Here is a 20150-nt window from a genome sequence, read left to right on the forward strand (position 1 = left end):
GTGCAGCAAGTTCTCCAGAAGATCTCTGATGAAGGTGGCTACACTCAACAACAGGTTTTCAATGTAGACGAGATGGCCTTCGATGGAAGAAGATGCCATCTAGGACTTTCAGAGAAGTCAATGCCTGGCTTCCAAGCGTCAAAGGACAGGCTGACTCTCTTGTTAGAGGCTAATGCAGCTGGTAGGACTTCAGGGTGTAGCCAGTGGTCATTTACCATTCGGAAAATGCCAGGGCCCTGAAGAATGATGCTAAATCCACCCTTCTTGTGCTCTAGAAATGGAACAAAGCTGGGGTGACAGCACATCTGTTTACAGCATGCTTGACTGAGTGTTTTAAGCCCATTCTGGAGAACTGCTGCTCAGAAAAATAGATTTCTTTCCAAAGTTTGCTGCTTACTGACAGTGCACCTGGTCACCCAAGAGCTCTGATGGAGATGTTCAAGGAGATTAGTGTTGTTTCCATGCCTGCAAACACAACACCCATTCTGCAGTCCATGGACCAAGGAGTAATTTCGACTTTCAAGTCTGATTATTTCAGAAATACATTTCATAAGGCTATAGCTGCCATAGATAGTGATTCTTCTGATGGAACTGGGCAAAGTCAATTGAAAACCTTCTGGAAAAAAATTCACCATTTTAGATTCCATTAAGAACATTCATGATTCGTGAAAGGGGGTCAAAATATCAACATTAACAAGAGTTTGGGAGAAGCTGATTCCAACTCTCATGGATGACTTTGAGTGGCTCAAGGCTTCAGGGGAGGAAGTGACTGCGGATGTGGTGGAAATAGAGAACCAGAATTAGAAGTGGAGCCTGAATTGCTGCGATCTCATGATGAAACTTGCACAGATGAGGACCTGCTTCTTACGGATGAGGAAAGAAAGTGTTTTTTTTTTTTTTTTTTTTCAGATAGAATCTATTCCTGGTGAAGATGATATAAATATTGTTGAAATGACAACACAAGATTAAGAATATTACATAATCCCAGCACTTTGGGAGGCTGAGGTGGGAAGACCACCTGAGGTCAGGAGTTCGAGACCAGCCTGGCCTACATAGGGAAACCTCATCTCTACTAAAAAAATTAGCTGGGTGTGGTGGCGGATGTCTGTAATCCCAGCTACTCAGGAGGCTGAGGCAGGAGAATCACTTGAACCCGGGAGGCAAAGGTTGCAGTGAGCCGAGATCACACCACTGCACTCTAGCCTGGGTGACAGAGTGAAAGTGTGTCTCAAAAAAAAAAAAAAAAAAAAAAAAGAATATTATGTAAACGTAGTTGATAAATCAGCATATAATTTGAGAGGATTGACTCCAACTTTCAAAGAAGCCTACTGTGGGCAAAATGTTATCAACCAGCATCGCATACTCCAGAGAAATTTCATGAAAGGAAGAGTCCATCCAGGCAGCAAACTTCCTCACTGTCTTATTTTAGGAAATTGCCATAGCCACCCCAACCTCCAGCAGTTGCCACTGTGATCAGTCAGCCGTGTCACCATCAGGCAAGACCCTCCACCAGCAAAAAGATTATGCCTTGCTAAAGGCTTAAACGATTGTTAGCATTTTTTACCAATCAAATATTTTATTTTTATTTTTGAACTTTTATTTTAGATTTAAAGGGGGTACATCTAGCCTTTCTAGACTCCTTCAGTAATTGGTAAATTTCTCTTTTTATTTTGTTATTATTCCTTTTTTCTTTTCTTTTTCTTTTTTTAATTTTTATTTTTTAGAGACAGAATCTCATCAGGTCACTCAGGCTGGGGTGCAGTGGCACAATCATAGCTGACTGCAGCCTGGAACTCCTGGACTCAAGAGATCCTCCTGCCAAAGCCTCCTGAGTAGCTGGGACCACAGGCACAAGCCAGTGTGCCCTGCCCATTATTATTATTATTATTATTATTATTACTATTTTTTTTTGAGACAGAGTCTTGCTCTGTCACCCAGACTGGAGTGCAGTGGTGCAATCTCCGCTCACTGCAACCTCCGCCTCCCGGGTTCAAGCGATTCTCCTGCCTCAGCCTCCTGAGCAGCTTGGATTGCAGGTGTGTGCCATCATGCCCAGCTAATTTTTGTATATTTAGTAGAAACGGGGTTTCACCATGTTGGCCAGGCTGGTCTGCAACTCCTGACCTCAGATGACCCACCCGCCTCGGCCTCCCAAAGTGTTGGGATTACAGGTGTGAGCCACCGCGTCGGGCCATTATTATTACTTTTAATGTCTGCTAGTTCCAGGGTGCACAGAGATTTAAAGGGCACATTCTTCCAGGGATTGGGCATAACATGAGCACTGGAAATGAAGGTGATAGGTTCTACAGGGGAGGCAGTGCCCAGGAGGGTGGATCTGGGTGTGGGTGCGACCACTCCCTACCCCACCCCAGCTTTTTCTTGTCCTTTGATGAGACAGAGTAACAGCAAGAAACAAAAAGGGGACTTGGGCCTGGGGTCGGACGGTCTGGTGTTAGGTCTAGAGTCGGCCTCTTAAAGGCTACATGGGGTTAACACTGTCCCCAACCTCTCTCCTGCATCTTTGCAACGAGGGAGGTGAGCTTGGACGAACTCTGAGGTCCCTTTCAGCCTTAATACTCATTGTGATATATTATTGACTGCTGGCTGTATTCTGGGTGCTGTTCTAAGAACCATAGGAATTCCTCTACTGCACACGACTAAACTCTGAGCTAATAGTATCATTATGTGAAAGATGAGGATATGGAGGCACAGACAGATTGAGTCCTTGCCCATGGCCTGGTGGCTCATACGTGGAGGAGTCAGAATTGGAACTAGAGACTGATCGAATGAATGACACTTGGGTCACCAGGAAACCCTTCCAATCTCCACTCTTACATCTGTTTCTTAGCAATCATCTCCCAACTCCTACCTCCTCTTTTCAGGTTCTTCTTGGTGACATCTGTTCACAACTCACCCCTTCTCTCCCTTTCCGACGGTCCTACCTCCATATTCCCCTTGTTACTTATTTCCAACTTCTTCCCCCACTTTCCATCTTGATTCACCCTTCTCTCCTCTGGCCAGAGGATCGCCGGCTCCCAGCTCTCCTCCAGGCTGCAGTATTTTGGGCAGGCGCTGAGCGGGGGTCAAGACCTCACCCAGGATGGACTGGTGGACCTGGCCGTGGGGGCCCGAGGCCAGGTGCTCCTGCTCAGGTGAGAGCAGCCTTTCTCAGAGGCTCCCCAGGTGGTCCTAGGTCCAGATGGGGGTGCCCACCCCATGTGGTGCTCCCAGGAGCCGATGGCCTGTCCTCAGCTTGGTGCTCTGCCCGCAGGACCAGACCTGTGCTCTGGGTGGGGGTGAGCATGCAGTTCATACCTGCGGAGATCCCCAGGTCTGCGTTTGAGTGTCGGGAGCAGGTGGTCTCTGAGCAGACCCTGGGACAGTCCAGCATCTGCCTTTACATTGACAAACGTTCCAAGAACCTGCTTGGGAGCCGTGAGTCCCCTCCCCTCCAACCCAGGACACCCTGACCTCTGGAGTCCCCCATCCCAGGCCCCTGTCTCCCACCCTGCCGTTGTCCACCCAAGGAGTTCCTGTCTCAACGCCATCCCTGCGACCGCCTACAGGTGACCTCAAAAGCTCTGTGACCTTGGACCTGGCCCTCGACCCTGGCCGCCTGAGTCCCCGTGCCAACTTCCAGGAAACAAAGAACCGGAGTCTGAGCCGAGTCCGAGTCCTCGGGCTGGAGGCACACTGTGAAAACTTCAACCTGCTGCTCCCGGTGCGTCTCGGCATGAACGTGGGTGGCGGCCGCGCTGGGGCTGGCAGAAGGCAGGGCAGGGAGAGAACAGGCTGTGTTCCGGCCTCCCTGTGGCTCAGCCCAGCACAGGACCAGCCATGCAGGACGTGCTTACTGCACGTTAGCCAGTGAGTGAGCGAGCAAACGAGTGATGAGATCGGCAGCAATTGCCAGGGGCCACATGGTTGGATTTCAGGAAAGAGAATTGGGCAGCCTGAGAGAGCTCTGGGGCTTCCGGCTGGGCTTTTTTTCAGGCATTCACTGGACACGCGTTTATCTAGCTGCTCCTGGGAGACAGGCCCTCTCCTGGGGGCCAGGGGCATAGCGGTGGCCAAAACAGTCATTGCTGATCGGGAGGTCTGGGGGGAGGAGGAAAAAACCAAAGACAAACCAGGGGAGAGAACAGAGAGGGTGTCAGGGAGGCCTCCTGAAGGCGGTGACGCTGAGCAGGCCCTGAAGGAAGCGGAAGCCGCGTGGGAGCTGGGCAGTGGCAGGATAAGAACTGCGGATGGGGCCGAGCGCAGCTCTGCATAGTGCTCCCCTTACCCTCCGCTCTCCCCAACGCCCGTCCCCCAGACCTGCGTGGAGGACTCTGTGACCCCCATCACCTTGCGTCTGAACTTCACGCTGGTGGGCAAGCCCCTCCCTGCCTTCAGAAACCTGCGGCCTATGCTGGCCGCCGATGCTCAGAGATACTTCACGGCCTCCGTGAGTCCTGGCGCTGGGGTCTCCCAGAGAGGGCGCACAGCGTGGGGCCTGGGTCTCGGAGAAAACCCCCCGTTGCCTTCCCACGCAGCTACCCTTTGAGAAGAACTGTGGAGCCGACCATATCTGCCAGGACAATCTCGGCATCTCCTTCAGCTTCCCAGGGTGAGCGCCCCCACCTTAGACCTGCCCTACTGCCCCAGCCTCCTTCCTGGAATCTGGGACTCCTGTCTCTGGCTCTCCCTAACATTGTCTCATCCTATACTCAAAACCCAGGTGTCTTGGCTGGGCACGGTGGCTTACGCCTGTAATCCCAGCACTTTGGGAGGCCGAGATGGGAGGATCTTTTGAGGCCAGGAGTTAGGGATCAGCCTGGGCAACAGAGTGAGATCCCATTTCCACAAAAACAAAACAAAACAAAACAACAACAACAAAAAATCACTTGAGTGTGGTAGAGCATGCCTATAGTCCCAGCTACTTGGGAGGCTGAAGCTTAAGGATTGCTTGAGCTCTGGAGTTAGAGGCTGCAGTGAGCCATGATCACACCACCGCACTCCAGCCTGGGTGAAAGAGCAGGACTCTGCCTCTTAAAAAAAAAAAAAAAAGAAGAAGAACCCAGGTGTCCTGTCCCCTGTCTATCTCCCACATCCCCACCCACTCTATTTTATCCCAGACCATTTCTAGCCTCAGTCACAGAATCATCTTCTCCTTCCCCTCCCCTGATACCCAGCTTGAAGACCCTGCTGGTGGGGAGTAACCTGGAGCTAAATGCAGAAGTGATGGTGTGGAATGACGGGGAAGACTCCTACGGAACCACCATCACCTTCTCCCACCCGGCAGGACTGTCCTACCGCTCCGTGGCAGAGGGCCAGGTGCTCCCTCTGGGGAAGGAGGAGGAGGCTGGGCTGGGCGTTAGTGTAGATTCCTGTGCGGTTCAGAACCTGGGCTGGGCCTGGAGGTGGTAGTGCCATCTGGGGCACGCCTCTGCTCGTGTGGTCTTCAACTTTGGGCATCGCAGTTTAAGGACACCGACTATCAGGAATGATTTCCTGAGAGGCCACTAATGTGGAGACAGAGGGGAACCTGCCCAAATTTCTTTCTATTCCATATTATATCAATATTCCTCTTTTAAATGAAAACATATCTCAGCCTTCAAATATTTTAAAACACTGTTCTGTAGAAGCAAGGGGTTGAATTTATTGGTCACTCTACATTAAGGCTTGGCAACCCTTTTCTATAAAGGGCTAGATAGTAAATATTTCAGCTTCGTGGTCCATGTGGTCTGTGTCACAGCTGCTAACCTCTGGTGTTGTGGAATGAAAGCAGCCATTGACATGAATGAGTTTATGAACGAATATACCTGCGATGCAGTAAAACTTTATAAAAATAGGTAGTGGCTGTTGTTTGCCAGTCTCTGCTTTAGAATGCAGAACTAGGATCACAGGGAGTCAAAGAGAACCAGATTTTTTAAACAAAAATGTTGTTATGGCTGGGAGTGGTGGCTCACGCCTGTAATCCCAGGACTTTGGGAGGCTGAGGCAGGCGGATCACCTGAGGTCAGGAGTTTGAGACCAGCCTGGCCAACATGGTGAAACCCCATCTCTACGAAAAATACAAAAATTAGCTGGGTGTGGTGGCGGGTGCCTGTGATCCCAGCTACTGGGGAGGCCGGAAGACGGAGGTTGCAGCGAGCCGAGATTGTGCCACTGCACTCCGGCCTGGACAACAGAGCAAGACTCTGTCTCAAAAAAAAAAAGTTATTATGAAAAATTTAAAACATTTACAAAAGTGGAAAGTAGTTCAACAAACCTCCCCAAAACTTGTCACCTAGATTCAACAATTAGCAACATTTTGCCACATTTGTTTCATCAATTGTTCCCCTTTGCTAAGGTATTTTCTTTCTTTCTTTATTTTTGAGACAGGGTTTCGCTCTGTCACACAGGCTGGAGTGCAGTGGCACAATTGCAGCTCACGGTAGCCTCGACCTCCTGGGCTCAAGCAATCCTCCCATCTCAGCCTCCTGAGTAGCTAGAACCACATGCACACACCACCACACCTGGCTAATTTTTTAATTTTTTTGTAGAGTTGGGGTCTTACCATGCTGCCCAAGCTGGTCTTTAACTCCTGGGTTCAAGCGGTCCTCCCATCTTAGCCTCCCAAAGTGTTGGAGTTACAGACATGAGCCACTGTGCCTGACCTGCTAAAGTATTTTAAAACAAATCTTAGACATGGGGGTCATTGTACTCCTCCTTATTCACTCTGCTATGGTTTGAATGCATCACCCAAAGTTCGTGTGTTGGACGCTTAATCCCCAATGCAACAGTGTTGAAAGGTGAAACCTTTAAAAGGTGATTAGGTTATGAGGGCTGTGCCCTCATGAATGGATGAATACTATTATTTCAAGAGTAGCTTAGTTATTTCAGGAGTGGGTTTCCTTCCTTCCTTCCTTCTTTCTCTCTTTCTTTCTTTCCTTCCTTCCTTCTTTCTCTCTTTCTTTCCTTCCTTCCTTCCTTCCCTTTCTTTCTTTCTCCTTCCTTCCTTCCTTCTTTCTTTCTTTCCATTTCTTTTCTTTTCTTTCTTTCCTTGAGAGGGTCTTGCTCTGTTGCCCAGGCTGGGGTGCAGTGGCATGATCTTGGCTCACTGCAGCCTCTGCCTCCCGAGTTCAAGCAATTCTTGTGTCTCAGCCTCCTGAGTAGCTGGGATTACAGGTGCCCACAACCACACCCAGCTAAGTTTTGCATTTTTAGTAGAGATGGGGTTTCACCATGTTGGACAGTCTGGTCTTGAACTCCTGACCTCAAGTAATCTACCCACCTCGGCCTCCCAAAGTACTAGGATTACAGGTGTGAGCCACGGAGCCTAGCCCAGGAGTGGGTTTCTAATTAAAGGATGAGTTTGGCCCCCTTTCCCTCTCACTCTCACATGTGCTGTCTTGCACATGCAGCACAAAGGCCCTCACCAGATGCTGGTGCCATGTTCTTGGACTTCCCAGCCTCCAGAACCACAAAGCTTCTATTAATACATTACCTAGTTTGTGGTAATCTGTTATAGCAGCAGGGAACAGACAAAGACACACTCTGTAGTTCTGAACAATGAGGACCTCTTATATGACCTCAACACCATTATCACACCCAATGAAATAAGTGATTCCTTGGTATTAAGATCATAGTCAAAATTCCGTAACTGTCTCAAAAATATCTTTTTACTTCTGGTCTATTTGAACGAAAATTCGAACTAGGTCCACACATGATGTTTGGTTGTTATTTCTGCTGTCTCTCGTAGTCTAATATTCCCAACGGAAGTGCATTTTGATTAATGTATAAAAGAACACAGCAGGAAAGGTCATCTCTTGCATGTGAGGGGTGATCACTGTCAATGAAAGTGCTCCTAGACATATCAACCAAATGTAATGTGTGGACCTTTGCTGAATATTGATTTTAACAAATGAGCTGTAAAATAACATTTTTGGAGACAATCTAAGAAAATAGAACATGACCAGTATGTTGGTATATTAGGGAGTAATTGTTAATTTTGTTGGCTGTGATTTGTTGGATCTTGTGGTTACATTTAAAATACCCTTATCTGTTGGTGGTATACACTGAAGTATTTCTAGATGAAACAATATGGTGTTTGGAATGTGCTTTAAAGTGTTCAGAAAGAGAACATAGTAGAAACAAGAGTAGAAAAATGTTGGTTACTTAAAATGAGTGATGGTTTTATGGGGTTGATTTTCCAGTCTCCCTATTGTTTCAAAATTTCCATAATAAGAGGCCTTTAAAATAACAATAAAAAGGTGAACATTTTAATACGTTTGAGATTTCTACTTTGGAAGAAAGTTTGACCAGATAGCTATGGGGGAGCTTTTAAAAACATAACCTTGGCTGGACATCGTGGCTCATACCTGTAATCCTAGTGTTTTGGGGGGCCAAGATGGGAAGATTGCTTGAGGTCAGGAGTTCAAGACCAGCCTGGGCAATATAGTGAGATCCCATCTATAAAAAAATTTTTTTTTAAATTAGCCAGGCATGGTGGTGGTGTGTGCCTGTAGTCCTAGCTACTCAGGAGGCTGAGGCAAGAGGATGGCTTGAGGCCAGAGTTTGAGGCTGCAGTGAGCTGTGATTGCATCACTGCTTTCTAGCCTGGGTGACAGAGTGAGACCTGGTCTCAAAAAACAAACAAACAAACAAAAACATAAGCTTAAGGTGGGCTCCAGGAAGCTTCATCACTACTTCGTGGCGTGTCTTTGGAATGCTGTTATATTAGGTTGGTGCAAAAGTAATTGCGGTTTTTGCCATTGCTTTCAATTTCAACTAATACTCCTCTACTTTTTCTCATGCCTAGAAACAAGGGCAGATGCGTTCCCTGCGCCTGACATGTGACAGCGCCCCAGCTGGGAGCCAGGGCACCTGGAGCACCAGCTGCAGAATCAACCACCTCATCTTCCGTGGCGGCACCCAGGTCAGCCTGGCTTCTGTCCCCTCACTGCTCCCCTGCCCCACCCTGTCTTTACTGCTCTGTGACCTCTCAGTTCTTTTTCTTCAGATCACCTTCTTGGCTACCTTTGACGTCTCCCCCAAGGCTGTCCTGGGAGACCGGCTGCTTCTGACAGCCAATGTGAGCAGGTGAGCTGGGCCAGGCCAGGGGCAGTGCCCCTCATCTCCAGCCTCACATCCCATTCTCCTCCTTTGGGGCCTTTGGCAACTGGGTCTCTCCTCTTTCTCCAGTGAGAACAACACTCCCAGGACCAACAAGACCACCTTCCAGCTGGAGCTCCCGGTGAAGTACGCCGTCTACACTGTGGCTAGCAGGTCAGCAGGTACCCCACCACAGGAAAAAGGGTTCTTCTCTCTGACCCTGATGGGGGTGGATCTTGCCCCCTGCAGCAGCTGAACATGAGATGTGTTAAGTTTTGTGTGGTAGATAATACTGCCAGCAGCACTTACCAGTCAACACATTTGTTTTGTTTTGGTTTTTGTTTCCTTTTATCTTTGACTCAATTTTTATTGTTATGATTGTTTTTTGAGACAGAGTTTTCTCTCGTTGCCCAGGCTGGAGTGCAATGGCATGATCTTGGCTCACTGCAACCTCCACCTCCCGGGTTCAAGTGATTCTCCTGCCTCAGCCTCCTGAGTAGCTGGGATTACAGGTGTGCGCCACCACACCTGGTTAATTTTTGTATTTTTAGTCTCCAACTCCTGACCTCAGGTGATCCACCCGCCTCGGCCTCCCAAAGTGATGGGATTACAGGCATGAGCCACCATGCAGGGCCTATTTTCTAAATTTTTACTTCAACTTTGATGTTAGATTGGGGTGTACCTGTACAGATTTGTTACATGGGAATATTGCATGATGCTGAGGTTTTGGGTACAAATCCCACCACTCTGGTAGTGAACGCAGAACCCAATAGGTAATTTTTCAACCCATGCCCCTCCCTGCACCCTGCAGTGATCCACAGTGTCTATTGTTTCCATCTTTGTGTCCATGTTTGCTCAGTGCTTACCTCCCACATGTAAGTGAGAACATGTGGTATTTGATTTTCTGTTCCTGTGCTAATTTGCTTAGGATTATACTCCAGCTCTATCCATGTTACTGCAGAGGACATGATTTCATTCTCTTCATGGCTGCATAGTATTCTGTGGTGTGTATGCACCATGTATATGTACATTTTCCTTATCCCACGGATGGACATCTAGGTTGATTCCATGTCTTTGCTATTGTGAATAGCACAGCAATGAACATATGAGTGCATGTCTCTCTTTGGTAGAATGATTTATTTTTGGGAAAGGGGGGATATATCCATTAATGAGATTGCTTGCTCAAATGGTAGCTCTGTGTTTAAGTTTGCTGAGAAATGTCCAAACTACTTTCCACAGTAGCTGAACTAATTTACTTCCCCAACAACAGTGTGTAAGGGTTCCTTTTTCTCTGCAGCCTCATCAGCATCTGCTGTTTTTTACTTTTTAATAATATTCACTCTGACTGGTAAGATGGCTTCTCATTTTGGTTTTGATTTGCATTTCTCTGATGACTAGTAATGCTGAGCATTTTTTTCATACATTTTTTGGCCACTCGTATAATATTCTTTTTATTTTACTTTTTTGTTAATGTTTTATTACTGAAACACCATATATATTATTTTGAGAAGTGTCTGTTGGTATCCTTTGCCCATTTTTTTTTTTTTTTTTTTGAGATGGAGTCTCGCTCTGTTGCCCAGGCTGGAGTGCAGTGGCGTGATCTTGGCTCACTGCAACCTCTGCCTCCCAAGGTCAAGTTCAAGTGATTCTTCTGCGCCAGCGCTGGAGTAGCTGGGGTTACAGGCATGCACCACCACGCTCAGCTAATTTTTGTATTTTTAGTGGAGACAGGGTTTCATCATGTTGGCCAGGCTGGTTTTGAACTCCTGACCTCAAGTGATCCACCCACCTCGGCCTCCCAAGGTGCTGGGATTATGGGCATGAACTATCATGTCTGGCTGTCAACAACTGTTTATTGTGGGCTAGTTATGATAATAATAATTGTGATGTTATTATCATTATATCCCAGTTTTAATAGAGGTTACTGAAGCCTTTGTCAAAAGCACCAAGATTCTCTTGGCTTCCCCAGGAGATACGAGACATCTCCCTACCTTTGATCTTCTTCTAAGCCTCACTGGGGAACAGTGTCCAAGCCCGAATTCCATCTAGGGCCACTGTGGTTCTGTATTACAGGGGCGCAGGGGATGTGGGTTTCCGAGATGGGGCTAGGACCCCTTGTAAGGAGAGGCCTCAGTTAACACGGAAGGGTCCACAGCATCGAGGGGCCCTTGGCATCTGGACAGGACATTTCTTCTTGTCTTGGGAATACACTTGTACACTGCAGGACTTTTAGAAGCCCCTCTTCCTCTTCCCAGTAACCTTGGGGAAGGATAGGGACAGATGACCTGCCTGCCACAGAGGCTATATATCAGGGAGAAGCTGGATAAAAATATAGGGCTGGCTGGGTGCGGTGGTTCATGCCTGTAATCCCAGCACTTTGGGAGGCTGAGGCAGGTGGATCACCTGAGGTCAGGAGTTTGAGACCAGCCTGGCCATGGCCAACATGGAGAAACCCCATCTCTACTGAAAACACAAAAATTAGCTGGGCGTGGTGGCAGGCGCTTGTAATCCCAGCTACTTGGGAGGCTGAGGCATGAGAATCACTTGAACCTGGGAGGTGGAGGTTGCAGTGAGCCGAGATTGCACCATTGCACTCCAGCCTGGGCAACAAGAGCAAAACTCCACCTCAAAAAGAAAAAAAAAAAAAAAAAAGGCCTTGAAACGCTGCCAGAGAGGGTGAGATAAGGTGTTTGAAACTAAAAGGTCAGGTGTTTCAGCAGACACCTTCCTTCAGCCAGTGCCTTCCTCGAATTTGCTGTGTGCCAGGCAGGGTGCTGTGGTTATTTTCCATACATTCATTTGACATTCATCAAAGATTTACTGAGCCCCCATTATGTGTGATCAAAACCAGACATGAACCCTCGCCCTTGTGGGGTGTGCCTTGCTGGATGTTCTCCTGTGCCTGGTGTTTCCCACTCTTACCTGCACCTGCATGCGTGGAGGCTCCCAGCCAGGTGCACGCTCTGAGCTCGTGTGCTGGGGTTTCCCCCAGGCTGTCATACCCCTTGGCAGGGGACCCACAGGCAGGGCTCACCTCCTCTAGGCATGTGTGGTCCACAGCTTGGCCACACACGGCAGATGTGACTCTGTGGGTTAGGGCACAGGGAGTGCCAGGTTGGGGCATTTTTGGGGGAGGCCAAGGTGGAAGGATCGCTTGAGGCCAGGAGTTCAAGATCAGCCTGGGCAATGTAGTGAGACCCTAGCTCTACAAAAAATTGGCAGAGGAGGAATGAGGCTTCAGAGTAGGCGTGGTAGGCTGGCATTTGGACTATGCCAGCTAGAGGACAGGTGCCGGAAGAGTGAAGCAGTGAGGCAGTGGTGAGACTGGCCACCCGTGTGATGGTCCCAGCTGCCCACCAGGTCTCCAGGCTTGTACCCAAAAAGGGCTCAGGAGGTGTTAAACGAGACCTCATGAAGAGTCTTCTGTGGGCCCTCCCTCACCTCCAAGCCCCAGGCCCGGAAAAGCCAAGGAAATGGGAAAAAAGGGCCCCCGGGGAGGTATGTGGGGGACTGGGAAGGGGCAATGCTCAGTAGCATTTGGTCAACAGTGTCAGCCTGGGCCACCCCAACCCTGTGCTGTGTCCCACAGAACCCTGGCATCCTACATCCCCACAAAGGGATGGAAGGAAAGCGGAGGGGCAGGCCCTGGCCCCTGCTCTCCTGTAGTCAGTGGCAGAGTGCTCTGCTCCGTTCATTGCACCGACTATCCGGCCCCACTGGCAGCCTCCTCTGCAGGCAGCTACGAGCTTTTTGCATTCATTTTTTTTTAAAGCCCAGGTCTTGCTCTGTTGCCCAGCCTGGAGTGCAGTGGTGTGATCACAGCTCACAGCAGCCTTGAACTCCTCTTGGGCTCAAGCGAGCCTCCCACCTCAGTCTCCCAAGTAGTTGAGACTACAGATGTGTGCCACCATGCCTGGCTAATTTAAAAAATTGTTTTGGAGAGATGGGGTCTTGCTATGTCGCCCAGGCTGATCTTGAACCCTGGCCTCAAGTGATTCTCCCACGTCAACCTCCCAAAGTGCTGGGATTGCAGGTGTGAGCCACTGCACTCAGCCAATTAGCACTTGTTTGAAGCCCAGCCCTGCTTTTCTAGACTCTCTCTTTTTTTTTTTTTTTGAGACCAAGTCTCACTGTGTTGCCCAGGCTGGAGTACAGTGGCACCATCTCTGCTCACTGCAACCTCCGCCTCCTGGCTCCAAGCAATTCTCGTGCCTCAGCCTCCCAAGTAGCTGGGATTACAGGCACCTGCCACCACACCTGGCTAATTTTTGTATTTTTAGTAGAGACGGTGTTTCTCCATGTTGGCCAGGCTGGTCTTGAGCTCCTGATATCAGGTGATCTGCCTGTCTCAGCCTGTCAAAGTGCTGGGATTATAGGCGTGAGCACTGTGCCTGGCCTCTAAACTCTCTCTCTCTTTTTTTTTGGAGAGAGAGAGAGTCTTGCTCTGTCATTCAGTGGCGTGATCTCGGCTCACTGCAACCTCTGTCTCCTGGGCTCAAACAATTCTCCTGTCTCAGCCTCCCGAGTAGCTGGGATTACAGGTGCACACCACTATGCCTGGCTGATTTTTGTATTTTTAGTAGAGACAGGGTTTCACCATGTTGGCCAGGGTGATCTCGAACTCCTGATCTCAGGTGATCTGCCCATCTCAGTACCTCAAAGTGCTGGGATTACAGGCATGAGCCACCGCGCCTGGCCTCTAAACTCTCTTATAACCTAACTCAGCCACAGCCCTCATTCCGGGACACGCCAAGGCCCCACCGACCACCTGTCCTCTCATGCTTTAGCCAATGCCTTCTGCAGATGCCCCGTGGTAGTTCACATCCACTTATGCCTCTTTTCTCTCCAGCCACGAACAATTCACCAAGTACCTCAACTTCTCAGACTCTGAGGAGAAGGAAAGCCATGTGGCCATGCACAGATACCAGGCAGGTGGTGGAGACGCAGGAGCCTGGGCTGGGGTGGGAGGCTGGGAGCCGGAGACTGGGGAGGGATTTGGGCTTCGGCGTGGGCTCTGCCCTCAGTGCCCTCTGTGCAGGTCAATAACCTGGGACAGAGGGACCTTCCTGTCAGCATCAACTTCTGGGTGCCTGTGGAGCTGAACCAGGAGGCTGTGTGGATGGATGTGGAGGTCTTCCACCCCCAGGTACCCAAGGACTGCATGTGGCTCCTCCACGAATGCCCTTTCTACCTGGATTCCTTGTCCCCCATGTGGGTCCCTGATGTCCCAGCTGAGACACTTGTTCTCTGCATTTTCCCCCAGAACCCATCCCTTCAGTGCTCCTCAGAGAAAATTGCACCCCCAGCATCTGACTTCCTGGCGCACATTCAGAAGAATCCCGTGCTGGTGAGGAGGGCTCTGGGCCGGCCTTCATTGTAGGCCACACATCAGAGGAATTTAACCCAGGAGTTCATGTTCCACATCCATCCTGCTGAAGTACCCTCTTGCATTCAGATATGGCCGCTGCCCTCAAATCACACCGTGTAATGCTGCCTCCCACCTTCACACTCATCTTTCTCAGCCCCATGCTATTTATCTGCCCCCAGGACTGCTCCATTGCTTGCTGCCTGCGGTTCCGCTGTGACGTCCCCTCCTTCAGTGTCCAGGAGGAGCTGGATTTCACCCTGAAGGGCAACCTCAGCTTCGGCTGGGTCCGCCAGGTGTGTGGGCGCAATGACAGAGCCCCTGCCCCAGACTCAGGCGGGACCTGGCATGTCTGTGCCCATCTGCAAGCCAGGGCACCCCCGGAGCTCTGAGCCTCCCCCAGAGCCAGTTCCACAGGTTTCCCCCAACCCCTTTGCAGACATCGCAGAAGAAGGTGTCAGTCATGAGTGTGGCTGAAATTACGTTCGACACATCCGTGTACTCCCAGCTTCCAGGACAGGAGGCATTTATGAGAGCTCAGGTGGAGACCGTGTGGAGGGCAGCGACCAGGCTGGAAAGAGGGCCCCTGGGGCTACATCTGTGGCGCTGGGTGGGGGTTTGCAAGCCCGGAGTGAGGAGGGTGAAGGTCTCTGGGCAGGACAGCTGTCCCTAAGGGCACGGGTGCTGCTATGTCTCACCTCTTGGAGCAGGGCCTGGGGGAGGAGGGGAGGGAGTTAAAGGTTGGGGAGCCTGGGAGGAGTCTGGGATAGCAGGAGGACAGGAGTGCTCTAACAGGGTCACTTCCACTTCAGACGACAACGGTGCTGGAGAAGTACAAGGTCCACAACCCCACCCCGCTCATCGTAGGCAGCTGCATTGGAGGTCTGCTGCTGCTGGCGCTCATCACAGCGGTACTGTACAAAGTGAGTGTTTTATGCCACTCTTGACACCACCAGCATCTGGTCCCGCTCTTTTTGCAGAGTAAGAAGGAGCTCACTTTGAAGGCAGAGGCACATTCTTACTGGGTCACTTCATATGAGAAACTGCCTCCCACCTGCAATGTCACCTGTCCCCAGTGGCCCCCTACTTTGTGATTCCCAGGCTTCCTCTAATCTTTCTCCCTTTCTTTCCTGTTCTTCTCCATCATTCTACATGTTTCCCTTGACAGCAGATTATCATATAAAAGCACAGACCTGGGTTTGAATGTCGACATCACCATGAGTTCTTTTTGTCTTTGACCATAGGCCAGTGTCTGCTCCACTCTGGGCCTTGATTTCTCAATGTGAAGGTGATTCTACCCCAGTTCATAGAATTTTGGCTAAATCTAGGCTGGGCATGGTGGCTCATGGCTGTAATCCCAGCAGTTTGGGAGACTGAGGCAGGTGGATCACTTGAGGTCAGGAGTTAAGAGACCAGTCTGGCCTACCTGGTGAAATCCCGTCTCTACTAAAAATACAAAAATTAGTTGGGCATGGTGGCAGGTGGCTGTAATCCCAGGTACTGAGGAGGCTGAGGCAGGAGAATTGCTTGAACCCAGGAGGTGGAGGTTGCAGTGAGCCGAGATCACGCCACTGCACTCCAGCCTGGGCAACAGAGTGAGACTCCATCTCAAAAAGAAAAGAATTTTGGCTAAATCTAGATGACACGATGCATGTAAAGTTTCTAGTGCAGTGCTTTGAACCTAGTAAGGATTCCAGAAATAGTGACCCCTCTCCCTCAGTCATCTCTTTTCCTCTTTTCCACTGAATGGACTTCCTGAGTTTCTTCATCCTCCTCCCAGGTTGGCTTCTTCAGGCGTCAGTACAAGGAAATGATGGAGGAGGCAAATGGACAAATTGCCCCAGAAAGCGGGACATAGATCTCCAACCCGCCCAGTGAGAAATGATCCCCTCTTTGCCTTGGACTTCTTCTCCCCTGCGAGTTTTCCCCACTTACTTACCCTCACCTGTCAGGCCTGAGGGGGAGGAACCATTGCACCACTGAGAGATGCTGGGATGAGCCTGCTTCCTGTCTTTGGGAGAAAACGTCTTGCTTGGGAAGGGGACTTTGTCTTGTCAAGGTTCCAACTGGAAACCCTTAGGACAGGGTCCCTGCTGTATTCCCCAAAGGACTTGACTTGCAATTTCTACCTAGAAATACATGGACAATACCCCCAGGCCTCAGTCTCCCTTCCCCCATGAGGCACGAATGATCTTTCTTTTCTTTCTTTCTTTTTTTTTCTTTTCTTTTTTTTTTGAGACGGAGTCTCACTCTGTCACCCAGGCTGGAGTGCAATGGCGTGATCTCGGCTCACTGCAACCTCCGCCTCCTGGGTTCAAGTAATTCTGCTGTCTCAGCCTCCTGAGTAGTTGGGACTACAGGCACACGCCACCTCACCCGGCCCGATCTTTCTAAAATACAGTTCTGAACACGCTGCTCATCCCCACCTGTCTTCAACAGCTCCCCATTACCCTCAGGACAATGTCTGAACTCTCCAGCTTCGCATGAGAAGTCCCCTTCCATCCCAGAGGGTGGGCTTCAGGGCGCACAGCATGAGAGGCTCTGTGCCCCCATCACCCTCGTTTCCAGTGAATTAGTGTCATGTCAGCATCAGCTCAGGGCTTCATCGTGGGGCTCTCAGTTCAGATTTCCCAGGCTGAACTGGGGGTGAGATGCCTGCATGCTGGGTTCTGCACGGCTGGCCTCCCGCGTTGGGCAGCATTGCTGTCTGGGAGGGAGGAGCTCCCTCTAGGGAGGGACATGGCCCCGGTGCAGCTGCAGCTCACCCAGCCCCAGGGGCAGAAGAGACCCAACCACTTCTGTTTTTTGCGGCTACGAATATAGTAACTGAAGAAATGCCACGACATGATTATTTTTTTAAAAAGTGTACTTTAAATGTTTGTGTTAATAAATTAAAACATGCACAAAAAGATGCATCTACCGCTCTTGGGAAATATGTCAAAGGTCTAAAAAAAAAAAAGCCTTCTGTGAATGTGAGTCCTGAAGGATGACACCCATGGGGTCCCTTTACCACGGTGGACCCTGGCCAGCCCTGAGGCCTGGGGCCAGGACAAGAAGTTAACCAGAGTAGGGTTGTGAATATCCCTCTCTTGGGAGTAACCTGACCTCTTAATCTGCTGACTGCACTCTCAGGGCTGGTGCCGATGGGAAGCTGGTGGAGCTGTCGGGTGGAGGGGGCATAGAATAGAGAAAGGACGACCCCCAGTAGCTACTTTTCCAACTGGAAAGGTCTCTGGAGTGACCAATACTCACAAGTGTTTCCTACAAGTCCTAGGATGTGTTGAAGGGCACACTGTCTGCATGTAGTGAGTGATTGAAGAGCACGTTGGGGTCCCACATTGAGAGCTGCTGTCCACAATAAGGTCATTCTTGTTATTATGCCACCATCCTGGCATAAAGTTCATCATGGTGCTTGGCACTGAGCTGGGGGCCACACAGGACAAGCCATTCCTGACCTCAGAGTGATGTCACCAGCAAGGGACCCGGGCCGTGTGGATGTTTCAATTAGAAAAACAGAAGGGAGGCAGTTGAGTGATTTGAAGGGAAGATGGAAAGTGGCCCTTTACCTCCAGTCAAAAATGTCTCTCCTATACATCAGCAGAGGGTCCAAAATCCCTGTGGATTTTGAAGCTTTTGAGTCCCCAGGACGACTAATTATTATGCAGTTTCCCCAGAAAGGGAGTCAGATGATAAGACTTTGTAAGAATTCAGCCCTAGTGGCCGGGCACAGCTTCATGCCTGTAATCCCAGCACTTTGGGAGGCCGAGGGAGGAGGATTGTTTGTGCTCAGAAATTTGAGACCACCCTGGGAAATATATTGAAACCTGGTCTCTACAAAAAAATTTAAAAATTACCCAGGCATGGTGGCATGTGCTTGTAGTCCCAGCTACTTGGTAGGCTGAAGCAGGAGGATCACTTGAGCCTGGGAGGTTGAGGATACAGTGAGCTGTGATTGAACCACCACACTCCAGCCTGGGCAACAGAGCAAGATCATATCTCAAAAAAAAAAATTGACCCTAGAGTGGTGTTTCTCAAAATGTGTTTCACGAACCACTGGTGGTCAACTATGGTCTTCTAAGTGGAAGGTTTTAGAGAAAAAGAGCAAGAAACCCATACATCTCAAACATTTGAAACTGGTGATTTGCACAGAAATAGTGTTGCAGCCTTAATAATTGTGTGGCACGTGGACTCCAGGGACTACAGTGGGCTCTTGTCTAAATTCAGGCAACAAGTTGTTATTTTCTATTTTATTTTATTATTATTATTTTTTGAGACAGTCTCACTTTGTTGCCCAGGCTGGAGTTCAGTGGCACGATCTCGGCTCACCGCAACCTCTGTCTTCCGGGTTCAAGTGGTCCCCCTGCCTCGGCCTCCCAAGTAGCTGGGAGTACAGGGGTGCATCACCATGCCCATTTTTATTTATTTATTTATTTTTGAGACAGAGTCTCGCTCTGTCACCCAGGCTGGAGTGCAGTGGCATGATCGTGGCTCACTGCAACCTCCGCCTCCCAGGTTCAAGTTCAAGTGATTCTCCTGCCTCAGCCTCTGGAGTAGCTGGGATTACAGGCACGCACCACCATGCCCAGCTAATTTTTGTATTTTTAGTATAGACGGGGTTTCACCATGTTGGTCAGGCTGGTCTCGAACCCCTGACCTCATGATCTGCTCACCTCAGGTAAAGCAATAGAGATTTCTTAGAACAACTGCTACATGTAGCTTTCCTATTCAAAATTGATTAATGTTGTCACTGAATACAGAGGAGACAACAAAACTACAGTGTCATAAATCAAAGGTGCTTTTTAAAGTAGCAAAAGTAGGTACAAGTCACATAATTTCCGAGAAGCTTGTAGAAACAGCAGTAGAGTTCATACCTGTATTGAAAGGTTGCTTTTGACTGCAAATAATAGAAAAAAACAAAAGCATGTAAGAGCAGACAGAAGGTCTTTACTCTGCAAGAGTTTCAGGTGCAGGTTAGTGTTTAATGCAGGGTCTCAGCATTGACAAATTCTTTCTGATCTTCCAATTGATTGTCCTTGTGGGGGGCGGTTTAGTTCTTTCCCATTGACTAGGATTGAGTCAAATTCTATCCCCTTGGTTGCGTGCAGTGCTGACAAGGTGAGCATGTGCTTTTCACAGGCTTAATAAAAAGAGGTAGCTCCAGCCAGGTGCAGTGACTCATGCCTATTATCTCAGCACTTTGGGAGGCCGAGGTGGGTGGATCACCTGAGGTCAGGATATTGAGACCGGTCTGACCAACATGACAAAACTCTGTCTCTACCAAAATTACAAAAATTAGCCGGGCATGGTGGCGGGTGCCTGTAATCCCAGCTACTTGGGAGGCTGAGGTAGGAGAATCGCTTGAACCTGACAGGTGGAAGTTATAGTGAGCTGAGGTCATGCCCCTGCACTCCAGCCTGGGGGACAGAGTGGAACGCTGTCTCAAAAAAAAAAAAAAAAAAAAAAGGAGGGGTAGCTCCGCCAGCCAAGAAGGTGGCAGCGCTGGTGGCTGTTGGATAGGCTACCTACAGTGTCTGGCAAATATTATGCTTGAAGACTATGCTGTGAGCAAGATTCCTTTGTGAAGGAACAGCTTGGACATTGTGTAATGTCAGAGGTATACAGCAGAATAGCAGTGACTAACGCTTGTGTGGGAGAGCAAGCATGTCACCTCATACTTGGAATAAGTCACTGCCGTAGAAAGTCTGAA

General features: G+C 49.4%; 1 protein-coding gene across 4 annotated transcripts in view; it reads left to right on the forward strand.

Moving 5' to 3' along the window:
• ITGAX (integrin subunit alpha X) overlaps positions 1 to 17352 on the forward strand; it is a 29926-nt gene extending 12574 nt beyond the window's left edge. For 2 of the 4 annotated variants that reach the window (XM_054454358.2, XM_054454357.2), the window contains 16 exons: positions 3022 to 3152; positions 3272 to 3435; positions 3567 to 3721; positions 4316 to 4447; positions 4536 to 4609; positions 5175 to 5316; positions 8786 to 8902; positions 8987 to 9066; positions 9169 to 9252; positions 13928 to 14006; positions 14117 to 14224; positions 14342 to 14425; positions 14626 to 14739; positions 14883 to 14984; positions 15256 to 15366; positions 16224 to 17352. In XM_054454358.2, the coding sequence (XP_054310333.1) occupies positions 3022 to 3152; positions 3272 to 3435; positions 3567 to 3721; positions 4316 to 4447; positions 4536 to 4609; positions 5175 to 5316; positions 8786 to 8902; positions 8987 to 9066; positions 9169 to 9252; positions 13928 to 14006; positions 14117 to 14224; positions 14342 to 14425; positions 14626 to 14739; positions 14883 to 14984; positions 15256 to 15366; positions 16224 to 16301 (1755 nt within the window). In that variant the 3' untranslated portion in view covers positions 16302 to 17352. The remainder of the gene's footprint in view (positions 1 to 3021; positions 3153 to 3271; positions 3436 to 3566; positions 3722 to 4315; positions 4448 to 4535; positions 4610 to 5174; positions 5317 to 8785; positions 8903 to 8986; positions 9067 to 9168; positions 9253 to 13927; positions 14007 to 14116; positions 14225 to 14341; positions 14426 to 14625; positions 14740 to 14882; positions 14985 to 15255; positions 15367 to 16223) is intronic. The other 2 variants (XM_054454360.2, XM_054454361.2) reach the window with 2 other exon arrangements.
• Positions 17353 to 20150: the final 2798 nt, after the last annotated feature.

Source organism: Pongo pygmaeus, chromosome 18, assembly GCF_028885625.2.
Source record: "Pongo pygmaeus isolate AG05252 chromosome 18, NHGRI_mPonPyg2-v2.0_pri, whole genome shotgun sequence".
Taxonomy (NCBI): domain Eukaryota; kingdom Metazoa; phylum Chordata; class Mammalia; order Primates; family Hominidae; genus Pongo; species Pongo pygmaeus.